The sequence below is a fragment of the Sarcophilus harrisii genome, chromosome 2 (assembly GCF_902635505.1).
Source record: "Sarcophilus harrisii chromosome 2, mSarHar1.11, whole genome shotgun sequence".
Lineage (NCBI taxonomy): Eukaryota > Metazoa > Chordata > Mammalia > Dasyuromorphia > Dasyuridae > Sarcophilus > Sarcophilus harrisii.
In genome coordinates this window covers 548,015,399-548,032,423 of record NC_045427.1, presented here as the reverse complement: position 1 = coordinate 548,032,423, position 17,025 = coordinate 548,015,399, and the positions used below count along the sequence as shown (strand labels likewise).

At 36.6% G+C, this 17,025-nt stretch overlaps 1 protein-coding gene across 2 annotated transcripts in view; it reads right to left on the bottom strand.

Annotated features, from left to right (window-relative positions):
* Window positions 1-7,156: 7,156 nt before the first annotated feature.
* The window catches only part of LOC100927035 (protein regulator of cytokinesis 1-like), a 38,356-nt gene continuing 28,487 nt past the window's right edge, over window positions 7,157-17,025 (bottom strand). For both annotated transcript variants that reach the window (XM_031955620.1, XM_031955619.1), the window contains 4 exons: window positions 16,650-16,796; window positions 15,455-15,565; window positions 10,401-10,574; window positions 7,157-7,826 (listed from right to left, as the gene is read on the bottom strand). In XM_031955620.1, the coding sequence (XP_031811480.1) occupies window positions 7,752-7,826; window positions 10,401-10,574; window positions 15,455-15,565; window positions 16,650-16,796 (507 nt within the window). In that variant the 3' untranslated portion in view covers window positions 7,157-7,751. The remainder of the gene's footprint in view (window positions 7,827-10,400; window positions 10,575-15,454; window positions 15,566-16,649; window positions 16,797-17,025) is intronic.

The window sequence follows — 17,025 nt, the reverse complement described above, 5'->3', positions numbered from 1 at the left end:
GACCTTGGAAAACACTTCTAGCTTCTTCTCAATTCCAGGCTAAGACAGGGTAGATCAGCAGAGCAAGTACTTCTGAGGCCCTGGCCTATGCCCCAAGTCAGGGTGGCTGCAGCAGTAACAAGCAAACTCTGCCGTGGTCTTCTGGAGCCGGCACCTAAGCCACAATCCGAAGGAAGTCGGGAAGGCCTAGAGGCTATCAACAGTAGCCTATGGTGACTAAGGTGTGAAACATCGCAGACTTGTGAGATTTAATGGGATGAGGGTGGCCACACCTGTTTAGCCTTCCAGCCAGAAAATTTATCAAAGGCAGAACTTGCCACAGAATAAATAACTGCTTCAGGGAGAGCCTAGTATTCCATCGTGGTAGGTAACAGACAGCTCCCTAATCCCAGAAATGTAAAATACCTCAGCCAGTCGCCACATTTCCCTGTTTTGCCACACGGTATTCCCATCCACCCAGAGATGTACTCCCTGGCAAAGGTAAGGGTTATGTGTAGCTAATAACTTTTATAGTGCAAAGCTTAAGGTTTGCAAAGCATTGTGCCCAGAAGTGGGCTGAGGAGGTGCACTGCTGCTATTACATTAGGCCCCTCTAGCTACTTAACAGTCCTGAACCACAGAACCAAATATAAAACAACTACATTTCTTATGAAGAAACTCTACCAGGAGGCCATTTTAGAACTTGTTTCCCCTTAGAAAGAGTTTTTTAAAAAATGGTTTCTGGATAAGAGAGATCTAGGCTTGTACTATGTTTCACCTGACTGACCTTCATGTTCTATGGCCAAGACAGCACTGGCTCCCAGCATCTGTAGATCAGGCAGGAATTGTTGCTTTAAGACCCCTCCCTCCATTGAAAGCTGTGTCTGTCATCACCACAGCTTTGGAACCTCCCAGGGCAAGACTTCATGTCTCCCTCTTCCTAGAAGTCATATCCATCATCAATGAGTTCTGCAACCATCTGTGGAAGCATTTGTTGTTGAACGCTTGCAGTTGCTTTAATTATGACAGGAAAAGCCAATTAATGCTGGAAAGGAAACCACATAATCGCCTATTTCCATCCTGTACTTTGACTTCAGGAAGATGGAAGAAGTCATAGGCACTGAAAATGCAAGTCCGAACCAGAGCACCCACTGTGTGGAGGTCCACCTTTTGCCTAGGACTTTTCTTGTGCATATACAAATGGGCAATAAATGGCAGTACCAAAATATTTCATTGCCAAAACCTGCAGTGCCACATTGTCTCTTGGCTCTTAGCTCTCATCGCATCCTCTCCCCTTCAGCCTCCTTTTCAATGGATTATTCTGCAATCTTCATTTTCTTGCAACATCACATTAGCTGAAAATTCTTCCTCTGGTATCCTTCCAAACTCAGATCTTGCAGGGCCCTTTCCCCTCACTGGTCAGAGACTGCTAGATACAATAGTGGATAGCACATAGGCCCTAGGGTTAGGAAAACTGGAATTCAAATCTACCTTCAAACACTTACTAGCTGTGTGACCCTGGGCAAAATCTCTAAACCTATGTTCAGTTTCTTCTCCAAAATGGGAGTTTAGGGAACCCCTAAACATCTAGGGTGGTTCTAAGGAGCAAATGACAATTTTTGAAAAGGACTTTGTCAATCTGAAAGTACCATATAAATGCTAGCTCTGAGAATAATTCCATTTCATCACCATCTGTTCCTACTGAACTCCTGCCACTGGGCACTTGAGAAGTGCCACTGTTAGAAACAAACCCTTCCACCTCCAGATGTTTCCTTGATTGTCTCTACCTCTTGACACTAAATGAAACCTGGCATCTACCAAATGAAAACTGATCTTTTCCACTGCTCTCAAGGCAGGACTGGCATCCTCCTTCCTTCCAGACCATTTTTCATTGCCATCACCCATTATTCCTTTGAGGTTAATTACATGTTATATTTTTCTTTTGATATCCTGGTTAGTCACCTGCCAACCTTTTCCTGATTTGAGTACCAGACTCTGCCTTTCTTCTGTGTCTCTACCAAGATCCTCAGCAACTTTAATAACCTTATGAAAGGCCCTTCAAAAATCCTGACATCTTAGTCCTTCAGTATTTTCAAACCTAATAATGAGCTCTACTGCATCAGTCTAGAGGGAGAAAAGGAATAAGTAGCTGAACATTTGACTTTTTATGGACAGCGGCTGAACCCACCCATCTATTTGTATGAGGGATTTGGTAGGAACCTGGGGATTATAAATTAATTGCAGGAGAGCAAGGAAACAAAAATTTATGTGTGTGTAATACAAATATACACACATATCTATATGTATGTGTGTGTGTGTATATAGATATAGATATAGATGTAGATATAAGAAAAGGTAGGAAAAAATATAAATAGCCTCTTGCTCAGAAGTCTCAAGTGATGGTCACTACAATAATCAAATAAGGTGAGGTACCTTATGTATGATGCTAGAAAACTTAGGCTCTCCATTCTAGCACATGTGAAAAGGAAGGTAAATTTTATAGTAACTTGCAAAGAGTGATCTATGTGTGTATTTCTGTCAATAGCAAGTAATAGCTATGTATGCATGTATCCTGACTTTGAAGTCAGGAAGACCTGAGTTCAAATCAGACCTCAGATATTTATTGTGACCTCAAGGCAAGCCAATTGCTTTAAATACGATTTTTTTAAAATATCACAATCCATTAAAATGACAATTAATGCCACTAATACACTAGATTACAAAGTCCCATGCATGTAAATGAAGACTGTGGGACCATGGGTGGTTATTTTCTCACTGCTTACAGTGGAAGGTAGGGGCTTCTGAAGACAAACAAATTTAGGAAGTGAACACTTGATTAAGTCTGAAAATAAGACTTGGACTTCTACACCCTCAGAGATAGGAATGATAATTAATAAGCTGTAGGCCAGAGAAGGATCATATCCAATAAAAATGTATTTGTTTTCAGTCTTTTAACTCTGATAATAGGATCATAGAGCTAGAAGGGATCTTGGGCCATCTAATCCACTCCCTTCATTTTGCAGATAGGAAACTGAGGCCCAAATGCTTTAAATGACTTGCCCACAATCACACAAATTGTGACAAGAGGATTTAAAACTCCATCCTCTGACTTCAGAGGCAATACTTTTTCCACTGTACCACACTGCCTCAAAAAGACTTTAAATCAAAACATAAACCAAATTACTAAGAATAGCAAATATAATTTAGAAAAAATAACAGAAGAGAGGATCACAGCTACTAAACCTTGTCTCAGATGTCTATACAAATGTATAAATTATGGGAAAGAAACAGCATAAACTAGAGATGCAAATTTTTTGTTGTTCAATTGTATACATCTCTTCATGATCTCATTTGGGGTTTTCTAAGCAAAGATACTGGAGTGGTTTGCCATTTACTTCTACAGCTCATTTTACAGATGAAGAAACTGGGGGAAAAAAGATTAAATAACTTGTCCAGGGTCACAGTGCTAGTAAATGTCTGAGGCCAGATTTGAATATAGGAAAATGAGTGATCCTGACTCTAGGCCTAGAACTCTCTCCACTGTGCCATCTAGCCATCAACAGAGATACTAATACAAGGAGTAAAGTAGATTCACAACTATCACCAAGTCTCATGTCTAGGTCTGGAAGAACATAGCTCCTAATAGGAACAGAAGAGAAAAAAAGAATAGCGGAAATGTTATTTACTAAGAACATAACCCATGTGATAAAATCCAGGATCCTGATGGAGGGCATTTAGGTAGAGAGAAGTGAAGAGAAAAACAAGTGCTATTGTTGGAGAAGGGAGTGAGGGGAGAACAACAAGGGAGAAGTTTGGGAAACAAAAACCCAGCATGGAAATATGATGGGAACTTCAACTGTCCAGACATTTGCTGGAGTTCTCTTCCAAAAACAGAAAACCTCATAAATTTATTTAACATGAATAACATTCTTCAAAAGGGGAAGAAATGAGACGGAGAACCACAATACTAGGCAATTTTGATCAATGAGAAGGAACTAGTGGATGAAATAAAAATGATAGGAACTTTGGGGGTGGGGAAGTAAACATTAAGCTTAAAATTCCTCAGAAAAGGAGAGTAAAAATGACTACAGTTTAACATGCCCTCTAAGACTTTGGGAGAATAGGATTTAGAATCAGGGCACTTGGCTTCTTTGTATGTAGCAGGTACCTTTGGCAGGTTAGTGAAGCCTAAGAACCTCTTCAAAGAATAGTATTTTTAATATGTGAAATAAAACACATAGGATTTATAAAGGAAGTAAATTATATTGAAAAATTTAAAATTTTTCTTAAAATTCACTGACCCCAAGTAAAAAATCTGTAATTTACATAAATGTAGAAAGTGGTAACCTTTCTATGGGGAACTGGGCCCAAGAAAGATATGAAACTCAAGAGTCAAAACCTAAAAGACAAAGTGCAGAACAATAATCCACAGAACATTATCAGGAATTCCAGATTTAATTCATCTGTAAACAGTCACCAGTTTTAAGTTTCAGGATTAAAAAAAGGTCTTTAAGCTAATGGGGGAGAAAAAGGGAAATGAGGGCAAAGGAAATTGAAAACTAGTTGAAATTATCTACAAATATTTAGAGACAAGAAATGAGAAATATAAATTTTTCAGGAGTTTAAAAGCTCATGGTGAGCTCATCCTGGTAAGAAAAGCTAAAGGCAATAAAGATTCTTTAGAACAGTATTTGGAGGAAGATGATCAAAAAGGATTAGGACTATTTTTTTAGTTTTTAGGCTAAAGTGACTTGCCCAGGGGTCACATAACTAGGAAATATTAAGTGTCTGAAGGCCACATTTGAACTCAGATCCTCTTGACTTCAGGGCCATTTGCTCTATCTACTGCACCATCCAGCTGCCCCAAAACTGCTCCTTTTGAATGGGATGAAAACAAACAATGGAGGGAAAGCAGGAATATTCAATTCTTATTTTGCTTCCAACAATGCCTGATGTATTAGGCACTTAAATGTTTGTTGTTTGGCTGAATGGAAAGGGCAGAACAAAAATGGCCAAAAGGGAGTTAATACCAAAGACAATTAAGATGATAGCGTAATGGTACCAAATCCAAATGAACTACATCCTAGAGTACTAGTATATATATATAACACTAAGAGTGATTTGTGAAAGATACTGAAGAACAGGGTAAGTGTCATGGCCTTGGATAAGAAAAAGTGTTCCATTTTCTTTTTTTTAAAGGATGAAAATGGAATTTGCCAACTACACACCAGGAAACCCAACAAATTCTTGGCAATAGTTTAGGATGTATTATTAAAGGAATGGTTAATGAATATGTAGAAATAGAAGAAGTCATCACAGAGAGCGCCAACATGGTTTCTTCAAGAAAAAGTCATGCCATTCAAACCTCATTACTTTCCTATTTTTTTTTTTTTTTTGGCAGCGTCACTAGACTGCAGATCAGGCCAATTCTGTAGCTGTACTTTACCTAAATTTTAGCAAAACATTTGGCTAAGTTCCCAATACCAATATTTTGGAAAATATGAAGAGATCTTGGCTACAAAAAGAATGTTTCAAAACTATTAGAACAGCCAAAACCCAAGGGTAGTTAGTGCAATATCTTGGAGTGTGTCTCAGCAAGCTGAAGCATCAGTGAATTGGAGAAAGACATAGATGGCTTATCAGATTTACTCATGACACAAAGCTGAGGAGACAGACAGCAATCTGGATTCAAAGAGATCTCAATAGAGGAAAGCATTTGCCCAAACTGAATAACTTGAAGTGTAGCAGGAATTTTAAATATCCCATTTGAATTTCAACAATTAACTTTATTAGTATAAATTCGGGAAGATATAGTTGGGCAGCAGTTCAAATGAAAGAGTTCTTGAGGTTTCAGAAGACTGAAAGCTCAACATGAATTAGCAGAGTGATACAGAAGCCAAGAAAATTAATGCAATGGGCTGTGTTAATTAAAGAAAAAAAAATTTAAGAAAAAATATCCAAGACTAGGTAGATGATAATCCTTCTGTACTCTTGTGTTTAACTTTGGGCGCCATGTAGAAAAAGCATTGATAAAATGACGAGAAAAGGTCAACCAGAATTGTAAAGGATTTCTAGTCATGGAAGATCAACTGAAGGAACTAGGAAATGTTTAGCTAGGAAAGTTATCAAGGATATAAATAATAGTCTTCATATATTTAAATATATGGAACAAATTATACTTTTCTTGCTTTGACTCAAAGAGCAGAACTAGGCATCATGGTAAAAGTTGCAAGGAGGCAGATTTGAGGTTGATTTGAGAAAAATCCATTAGACTAAGGTTAAGATTATTCCTCAATAGTTGTATTTTTTAAAAAAAAATGTAAAGTTTTTGAAAGAACTATCAACAATCATACAAAAAAGTTTGAAAATTGCTATAATCAAAAAATGCAAATTAAAATCATGTGAACATTTATCCCAACCATCAAATTAATAACCAATAATAAATGATTTTTGATTAGCAAATTAGCAAAGATAGTAAAAGGTAAGAAAATTTAGGATTAGAGAACTTATGAGACATTAATGTTTATTAGCTTCTGGTTCTCTTTTTCTGATTTATTCCTTCCTGCTTTGTGAATCAGAACTGTTATTTTTTTTTTCTGAAATTTCTATTTCTGAAAATAGAATGCTTTTTCTAATTTTTTCTTTAGATATATAGTATTCTCTATAGTAATTATAATACATATGTATGTATGTTTATATAAACATATTACCCTTGCTCCATTGGAAACATGAAATATTTTAAATCCATGCTTGGCTAGAAAGATGCTAGAGCTCTCCTAGTTGGGACAGAAGACACAAGAGAACAAAATAGCAAATATGGGATAACGTAGCAGAGTTTCTTAAATTACCACTTTGGTAATCTGGTGACAACAATGGACCCTCTCAAAATATTTTAAAATGGTATAAAGTTCCAGAGGAAGCCAGTTATAGTGCAACAAATAAACTGTCATACAATGAGTAAGACCCAAGTTCAAATCTTTTCTAATCATTAGTAGTTGTGTGACCCTGGAAAAAAATCACTTAATCTTTCAGCCTTAACTTCCTTATCTATAAAATGGGCATAATAACACCCATATCACAGGATTGTTTGTGAGGGGCAAAAGAGATCATGTATATATAGTACTTTGCAAACTTCAAAGTGATATATAAATATTATTATTGTCAATAATAATTTTATCAAAATATTTTAAAATCCTAGGTTAATTCTATGACAAAAGAAAAAAAGCTAATAAATTGTTAGCAACCTATGAATTAAAGAACAACATTTCCCACCCTGAATACATTTATCTACCATAGTACACCATACTCATAGATAGATCTTAATAGAATGTGAACATCCAATACATTGATAACTAACTTTATTTTATTTTTAAAGAACATTATTTCAACAACAAAAACTTAAATGGCACTTTATAACCTTCTTCCCAAGAATCTTGTCAAGTCAGCAGACTTAACAAACTTAACAAACAGAGAACCTAAAGAATAGAGGAGTTAAAAAGACTTCCTCTATCCCAAAGTTAAGTGGCAGAAGGAGGATTTGAAGCCTGGTCTCCTGACTCTTAAGTTCAACACTTCGTTAGCCAGATTACAATCAAAATAAATAAACATAATTGCTGGGGACTACTCCGTCCCTAGAATGAGAAGCCATAGACACTTTAGGGAATCCAATCACTGGTGTAAACATATTCTCAAATGAGAACAAACCTGAACTATAGGGATGTCAAAACCACCCCAATGAAGACAGGGAGCTTGGTAGGTGAAGAGGATCCTTTTCAGGATTCTATATTGGGACAGGTGAAAGTTCCTGAACTGTGATCAGATTTGGAGGCCTCTGAAAATTCTTGTTGCTGGAAAAGAAATACAGTGAGTTGATCAGAATGGGTAGCAAGCTCCTTCCTGGATCAGCACAAGATCTGTCAGCTAAGATAAGTCATCTTCTTCCCTCTCCCTCCTAGCACAGCAAATGCTCTTGGAGGTCCTATGGCTTTCAGCACACAAGCAAAGGTCAATGATGTCACCCTGAAGGGTCATGGGTCAGTCACCCCAGTAAGAGGTTATTAGCTCAAGGTCATTACTTTGTGCCTTCAATCAGACAGGAGAAGATCATATGCACATGTGCATGCTTCAAGCCATAATGGATTATGAGAGACAGCTGAGTTTCTAATTAAAAAATAATGAGTTGGTGTCCAGGGAAGCAACAAATATTGATAGCCTGGCACCCTGAGATATCCAGAGACCACAGATCAGATGCCAATCTTTGGAGCCAAGAGTCCTCTGGCTTGCTGATGATTTGATCTCATGCTAAAGTATATCAATTTAGAAAGTCGCTGACATTTTAAATAAGGAGCATTCTATCTAAGACACCATACCCATACAGTAACTAATGCTAGATGAGACCTCTTGAAAGGAGGGCCACAAGAGAACTTGGCCTAGACCAGTGGAACAATTTATCAAAGGTTTGGATGTGATCCCACCTTGAAGGAGCAACAGGGGACCTTGGCTAACCTCCTGCCTATCACGCAGATGGCTACAGGGATCACAGCCAGTCAGGGATGGAGCTGGCCCCAGCTAGAAGCCCTGGGTGCACATCGTGCCTTTGACATGTGCTGACTGTGTGGCCCCAGGTAAGTCACTTGAGTTCTCAGGGCTCTAGGCAAGGAAAACTAAATGTTGCAGAGAAGGAACTGACTTGAACTAGTTGAGGGAGATTCCTCTATTGATGAAATCACAAGGTTAGTCCTGTCATTACCAAATCACTTGGGTAACAGCTTTATCTACAGAGCAACTAAGCATAAGCTTCACTTCCTAAAATTAACTCATTTCCTACCCATAGAAAGAGGACCAGGGAAAAAAAGTACAAGCAAAGTTGAGGGAAGAGAGAATAGTGCTATAAAATTAAGTCTCTAGACTTAGTAAATTTTACTCTAGCACTCACATGAGAGTAGATTCACAGATCAATAGCATCAGGAATAAACAGTAAAATGAAATGAGCCAATAGGTTTAAGCAAAAGTGGTGGGACACTAGTCAGAAGCATCATCTAGCATTGAAATGTATGCCATCTAATATATATTGTTTTATATTATCATATTATTTAGTTTTATCATCTATAGGGCTGCAACTTCCTAGGAAGTCAATCAGGAAAATGACAATGATTAAGTCACACCAGATGACAGTAGGCCAGTGTAATGTAAAACACTCCAAGGCTATAAAAAACTGGGAGACAGTAGTCAGAACTTCCTCACAACAAACAAAAAGAGTGACCCAGTTATCCTTTTTTTTTTTTTTTTTTTTTAGTTTAATGGGAATCTTTTATCTTTGAATCAGGTCAATTCAGCCTTCCCTTGCTTCTCCCTAAGGAATATTTTCACATGACAAAATGAAACAATTAAGCAAAAATATCAGCTTCAATGATCACATCTGACAGTGCAAACAATATTTTGTTCTACTAGTCTTCCATCTCTCTGCTGTGAGGGATGCCATATTTCATTAGAAGATTATTACTGTCCTTAATTACTTTTTTATGCAATTCTTTTGATAGAATTCAGTCAGCTAGATAAATAACTGAAGTTTATGTTAAGATGCTTTGGCTAAAATCTACATAACATTAGAGCAACATGTTTCTATAGAAAACTAGATGTTAAATGTTAAAAGCCAGAAAGTAACTAGAGTTTTGTTGTTGGTCTTCCTAATCTTAGGAAGATGCCCCAGTGAGTGGGAGAAGACTTGCTCTTAGAAAGCTATATCCAGATGATAATGAAATCAGCAGATTTTATCAGGTGAGTCTGGAAGAAAGAATATGAAAGGACTGCCATACACATCTGAGATCTGACAGAGGAGAAGCTAGAAGGAAAGTTAGTTCCTTCTACTACAAAAAAAGCACCATGATGATGTCCAAAGTGTTACCAAGAGCACACCAGGGTGGTGATCCTATAGCCAAACTGTCTCAGAAAGATCCAATTCTGAAGTACAGTTCTTTTCCCTTTTTAAATTTTTATTGATTTCTCCTATTTTAATTCTAAATAATTCTAAATTCATTTCTAAATATATTTTTCACCCTTCCTTTCCCCAAAAAACCATCCCTTACAATAAAGAAAAAGAGGAAAAACAGTTCAGCAAAATTAATGAATTTAATCTCACAGTACTTGCAATATTCTATGTCCAGAGTTTCCCCACCTTTGCAAAGAAGGGAGGGAGTTATCATTTCTCATCTTTTTTTTCCCCCAGAGTCAAGCATGGTCATTGCAATTACACAGCTTTCATTGTCCATTTTCCCCCTCAGTAGTGAAACTGCCACTTTCTCTCCTGCACATAGCTTTCCCACCCCAGAGATGGCTCTGTGTGCCATCAGGAGACTACCCATGTTGCCCTTTCTCTCTGTGTGTTCCCCAAGGGCAGGCAGATATTAGAAAAGGTGGATTACCATAAATTCGGAATAAGTGCTGTCAATAGAATGAATCTGGAAGTCTGTCTGGAGTAGAGATAGCTGAGAATATCCATTGCTCAGAACACTCTCATCCAAGTCAATGGTTCTGTTGTGCTCCCGTTGGCTAGTGTTCAGCATCTTTTGCTCAGGGGACCCAATATTCCAGGATGACTGGCCAAAGAAAGCAGAAGAATGAAAGACAGGTGAATATGACTTAAACATTTAAAGAGAAAAGCTGCCAACACTGTGAATCTAGCCTATGTTCTAATAAGAACTACCACTAACTAGGCAAAACCCTCATAAGAAAAGGCATTTAATTTCCATCAACATAAAATTAGCCACAGGAACCTTGTGTGGCACAAATAAGGAAAAATGTAGAATATTTGTGAAAGATTCATACATAATTATGCCATTCTATTTACCCTGTTATTTAAAATGGAAGTTATTGGAAAGCAGAAATTTGAGAAATAAAAAGCGTTATTTGACTACCACCACCATTCCTTTGGATGTTCCTTCCCCTACCAGCACAACTATATTTCTGTGTTTTCCATTTCACTGGTCAGTTCCCTTACAGAGAAGAAAGAAACAAAATAAGGGTTGAATTATTCTGCTTTTTCCTCAGTTGTCATTAATTTTTAACTTGCTTCAGATAATTCTAGGCTTTAGACTTATGCCACCCTTTGTTTTAGGCCTTCAATTTCATCTTTTTTTATTTTTTAAAAAAAAGTAATTAACATTAAACAACAATATAAACTTGCTTGCTTGGTCATGATTTACATTTTAATGAATTTCAGCACAAAATAATAATACTTCTTTTTAGCTCTTCCTCCTGAGACTCTATAAGAAGTATTCTTTGTCCATTCACTCTCACTATTTTACTTGTGGCTTATTTCCTGCCTATTTAAGCAGATCTATGTAATTTTTTAAAAATATCTCTTCACTATTTTTTTTAAAGCCTGCTTTATAACTCTGCTTATGCTACAGGGAGACAATATACTACATTGGGAAGAAGAGTATCAGAAATTAAGATCTGAAATTTAGTCTTAACTGCATCATTAATTAGCTATTGGTCTCAGCTAAATTGCTTTCTTTTCTTTTGGCTTCAGAAAATGAACTCTATGATCACCTCAAGTACATCAACAAACATTTAAAGTCTACTTCATCCAAGGTGCCCTGCTAAGTATGCATCCTACGGGATACAGAGATGGCTATGACATAGTTCTTGCCCAAAAGCAACTTACAATTCAGCAGGGGAGGAAAAGCCAAAGGGAAATAATTTTATTATTAACTGCAATATGCTAAGTACATAGAAAAGGTAAAAAGCAGCATGAAAGATCTCAGCAAGGACAGAGCATTTCTAGCTTTTTAAGGAGAAAGAGAATCAGGAAAACCTTCTCAGAGGAGGTGGTCTATGAATTAGACATTGGCAAATAAGAAAGGTTCCATCAGGTACAGGACAGAGCCCAGTAATGTGGGGAAAGTAGCAGAAAGAATACTGCCCTTGGAGTCAGGAGAGAGCCATATATGAACCCAACTCCACTAGTTAGTTGTGTGACAAATAACTTTCAGGAGCCTCACTATCTCATCTGTTAAACCTGATCTGCTCCTCTGTGTAAAGCCTGGGAGCCAGAAGACCTAGATTCAGGTCCTTCCTTAAAATGTCCCAGCTGTCTGACAAGTCAATGAACCTCTAAGGGTCCAGGCAACCCTCAAAGACTTTTTTTTTTTTTAGCAAAACAATTGGGAATAAATGGCTTGCTCAGGATCACAGAGCTCCAAAGACTCTTAAATTTGCTGACCTGAATTAGTGGGCAAGAGTTTCCACTCCGATGTAATTACACATCTAGATCCTTCCCAAATAACAAAAAACTTTACTATTGGACTAATTGGACTACTGAGTCCATGCTCATAAGTTTGCTGAGACAGATGAAACGATGGAGAGATTAAACGTCCATGTAAATGTCAGTTATTAGTCTCTCATAGTCCAACAAGAAGTAATGAAGGACTGAACTAGGGTGGTGGTGGTAGGGGCATGGAGAACCCTGTGGAAGGAGCCTTAACTGGAACTGGAAGCTCCTGGGATGGGTAGAGAGGATGAGGGGAAGGAGGAGTTCAAGTCAAAGAGGATGCTCAGGTTTCCAGTCTGGTGAAAGAAATGGTGGTAGCTTTAAACAAAGCTGGGAAGCTGGGGAAAAGCTGGGTCTGGTAGGGGAAAGAGAGCCCAGTGGGACATGCTGAGTCGGAAGAGCCTGAAATACTTTATTTCCTAAAGTACAGCCCTTAGGCCCAGAAAGCTGACTCGGCACCATAGTTCTGAAGGATAATGAGTTGTTTTTGCATTGGGTCAAGATCCTTGGGTTTGGGAATCGGAATTCCCAAGTGAGGTTGTTTAGGATATCTGCTTATTCAGTGAGATGATTCAGGCCAGTTCCAATGGTCTTGTGATGGAGAGAGCCATCTGCACCCAGAGAGAGGATTGTAGGGACTGAGCGTGGACCACAACATAACATTTTCACTTTTGTTATTGTTTGTTTGCATTTTGTTTCCTTTTTCATTTTTTTCCTTTCTGATCTGATTTTTCTTGTGCAGCATAATCAGAGAAATATGTATTTTTATATATGTATGTATGTAAATATGTCTATATGAACTGCATATGTTTAACATATATTGGATTACTTGCCATCTGGAGAGGGGTGGGAAGAAGAGGAGAAAAAAATCAGCACATAAGGTTTTGCAAAGGTGAATGTTGAGAAGTGAATGCAAATACAAATAATTGATAGAAGGCAAATCAAAGTGGATTGATGGTTGTTTCTTCTGAACTATCCATTTAAAAATCCATTCTAGAATTTTGCTGGAATTGAGATCAACAAACTATGGTTTCCACAGAAGATAGAAAAAGAGAAAATGAGAGTTTAGCCTTGAGCAAGAAGAACTGACATTGAAATGAATGAATGAATGAATGAAGGCACAGGCATTTATTAAGCAAGTTTAGTGTATCAGGTACTGTGCTAAATAGAAAAGGCAAGAAATTCCCTGTTCTTGAGAAGTTTATATTCTAAGAGGGAAAGACAGCATATATAGGGTGTGAATCACAGAGACTGTGAGTGAATCCAAAGGGCAATTGATGGTCATCATTTTCCTAAATCAACTATCTGTTTATATAGAAATACAAAGAATGAAAGAATGGCAAAAGTAAGGCAGGAGAACCTGACAAAAATGTACCATAGAAGCACAGCGCGCATAATAGACCTAAAAACTGGGCTTTCAAAACTCCATTGATATGTGCAAAAATGTTTGTGGCAGACCTTTTTGTAGTCGCAAGAAACTGGAAACTGAGTGGCTGCCCATCAGTTGGAGAATGGCTGAATAAATTATGGTATATGAATATTGATGGAATATTACCGTTCTATAAGAAATGACAAACAGGCTGATTTTAGAAATGCCTGAAAGATTTACATAAACTGATACTGAGTGAAATGAGCAGAACCAAGAGAACATTATATACAGTAACAACAAGATTATGTGATGATCAACTGTGATGGACTTGGCTCTTCTCAACAATGCAATCTGCATCCAGAAAAAGAACTATGAACTGAATGTGGATTAAAGCATAGTATTTTCACCTTTTTCTTTTGTTTATTTTTTTCTTTTTTGTACTTTTTTCCCTTTTGTAATTTTTCTTATACAACATGACAAATATGCAAATATGTTTAAAAGAAGTGCACATATTTACATAACATATCAAATTGCTTGCTGTCTTAGGGAGGAGGGAAATAAGGGAAGGAAAGAGGAAAATTTGGAACACAAAATCATACAAAAATGAATTTTGAAAACTCTTTACATGTATTTAGAAAAAATATTACTGAAAATTTTTAAAATAAATAATAAAATTCTGGTCAACTGGCTCACAATCAATTTAGAACTGGAAGGGACCTTTGAGATCAGCTAGCTAGTCCAACTTCCCTCATTTTACAGATAAAGAAACGAACTCAGAGATGTTAAAATGACTTGCCCACAGTTATACAGCTAAAAAATATCAGATGTAGATTTGGAAACCCAGTTCTTTCCTGGTTCCAAATTTAGAACTTTAACCATTCAGCATACTACCTCTATTGCATTCTAATGATGTGCTGGAATGCTTTGGTTGCTCCAAAAAGCACCCTGGGTGTATGATATCATGCTTTTCCAGTTTTTTGTGGGGAATTTTTTGTTTGTTTGTTTTTCTTAGTTAAGGGAAGAAAGAGGAGATAGATTGGCTGATGAATGCATAGGCACAGGCAAAGAAAGATGGAAATGGAGAAACAGGTAGATCAAAAGCAGCACTCAAACATTTTGGTCAGTCTGTAGACATCATGGGAAACAGTGGTCTATTCAGCTAAAACAGGATGAAAAGACAAAAGCCATTTCAAAACTTATCCTGGAATCCAGATGAAAGAAATAATTGAGAATTTCAGTATTAATATAATTGATAAAGACTAACTAGCAAAAACATTAAGAGTCTGCAAAGACTTTTATTTATTTCTAATCACATTACAGTACCATTCATTAGTAAATACAAAGAATACCAGTAATATTTCCAAAGGATAACAATTTCTCCTAACACCATTCAGTCATATAGGAAGGATCACAACAGCAGCAGCTTGTAGTAGGAGGGGAAAAATAAACAAACTCAGTTACTGGCCCCATCCCTCCCAGTGCAACTCAGTTCCTGAAATCAACTGCCATGACATCCATCATTGTTAAAATTATATTTTATATAATATGTAACAATATTCATATAATAATTTGGTTTTTTTAATCTGTTTCCCAGATGTCAAGATCAGCTCATCAGTATGGGAGCACAATTATTTTATGATGAGCATGATTATACTAACAAGTTTTTTTATGTAGTATCTCAACTGGAAATCAGCTAAATGGAAGCTACAGAATACTCCTCATCATTAACTTCAATCCAAACTCTACTCAGAAAAAACAAGAATCCATTCTCATCTACAGTCCTATAGCCAAGAATTCTAAACACCCCAAACCCTTTGTAATTTCATGTTTGTTACCTTGAGAACTTTGCCTGTTATTCGGGATCCCAGGCCTTCCCTCTTGCTAGGAATTCTAGGTGCACTGCCATAAAACATTTCGATTTCTATCTGTTGGCTCTTCTTTAGATGCTGAAGGAGAGCCAGAAGAAACAGATAATCACCATAAAAAAACAGAAAGATTAGAGGCTTGGGATAGGAGGAGATGAATTGAGGGACAAGCCTGGAAATGAAGTTGATAGATAGAAAAGGCATTTTTAAGTGCATTTAAGTGCTTACTATATGTCCAACACTATGCTCATTTTTTAAAAAAATCTGATTTCAAAATATTCTTAGCACATTTTATAGTAGCAAAGAACAAGAAATAACATACATACCTAATGACTAAAGAATGACTAAACAAATTATGGTACATTAATTTTGCATATAATGTTGTAATATATATTATGTATATAATGTAATAAATATTAGTGTTGTGAGAAATAAATATGATGAATGAAGGAAAGCATAAAATATATATGAACTGATGCAAAGAGAAGTTAGAACAAACTTCATAACAACTTCAACAATATAAATGGAACAATAAAACAATCAAAACTGAATGCTACATTATGACCAAAGTTGGTCTCAAAGAAAAGATATCTCCACTTTCTAAAGACGAGGTACAATGTGTGCAATACTGCATATACCTGATTTTTTCAGTATGTGGGTTTATTTTTGTTGAACTTTTTTCCCCCTCATATTTATTCTTTATTACAAAGGGTCTCACAGAGAAGTTCAAGGGTAGGTATGAATATATCAGGGAATTAAGGTGATAAAAAAAAAATATATATATATATAGGGGCAGCTAGGTGATGTAGTAGATAGAGCACCACCCTGAAGTCAGGAGGATCTGAGTTCAAATGTGGTCTCAGATACTTAACATATACATATATATATATATATATATATACATATATATATATATATATATGTTAAGTGTTTTGTATATATATAAATGTATATATTTATATACATATATATCAATAAAAAAATTTTGTAAAAAGAAAAATATGATGTCTCATCTCTAGAACAAAAAGAAAAACTAAAAGATGCAGACCTGGGTGGTTTCACCCATAGTTCCTAGCAGAAATATTAAAATGTGCTTCATTATTTAAAAAAAAAAAAAAAAAAAACTTACTGCTTTTCTTCTTTCCCTTTCTTTATTCAGACTTACTCTTTCCTGCTTTGCTTTCTCTTTCTCCAAACGATGCATCTCCCACTGTTCCATCACATATTCCAAGAATTTCTGCCCATTCACCACAAAGTCCTTTGAATATTTTTGTTCCCACAGTTCAATTTGTGTTTTTAATTCCTCTTCCAGCTGGGGTGGAAAAAAAAGGGGGGGGGTGTTACTGTCTCTCTTTTGTCACAATGAAATTTCCAGAGATCTCTTCAAATGAAGACTTCTGTTCAGGAGCTTCCCTGGGGTATCTCTAACAGGAACATGTAATTCATAGCAAAGGATGTGCTTGTCAGTGACTAAAATGTTCAGATGTTAAAAAATTTAAAGACCTGATTCAGTCACAACACGCTGAAAAGAAGAAAAATCC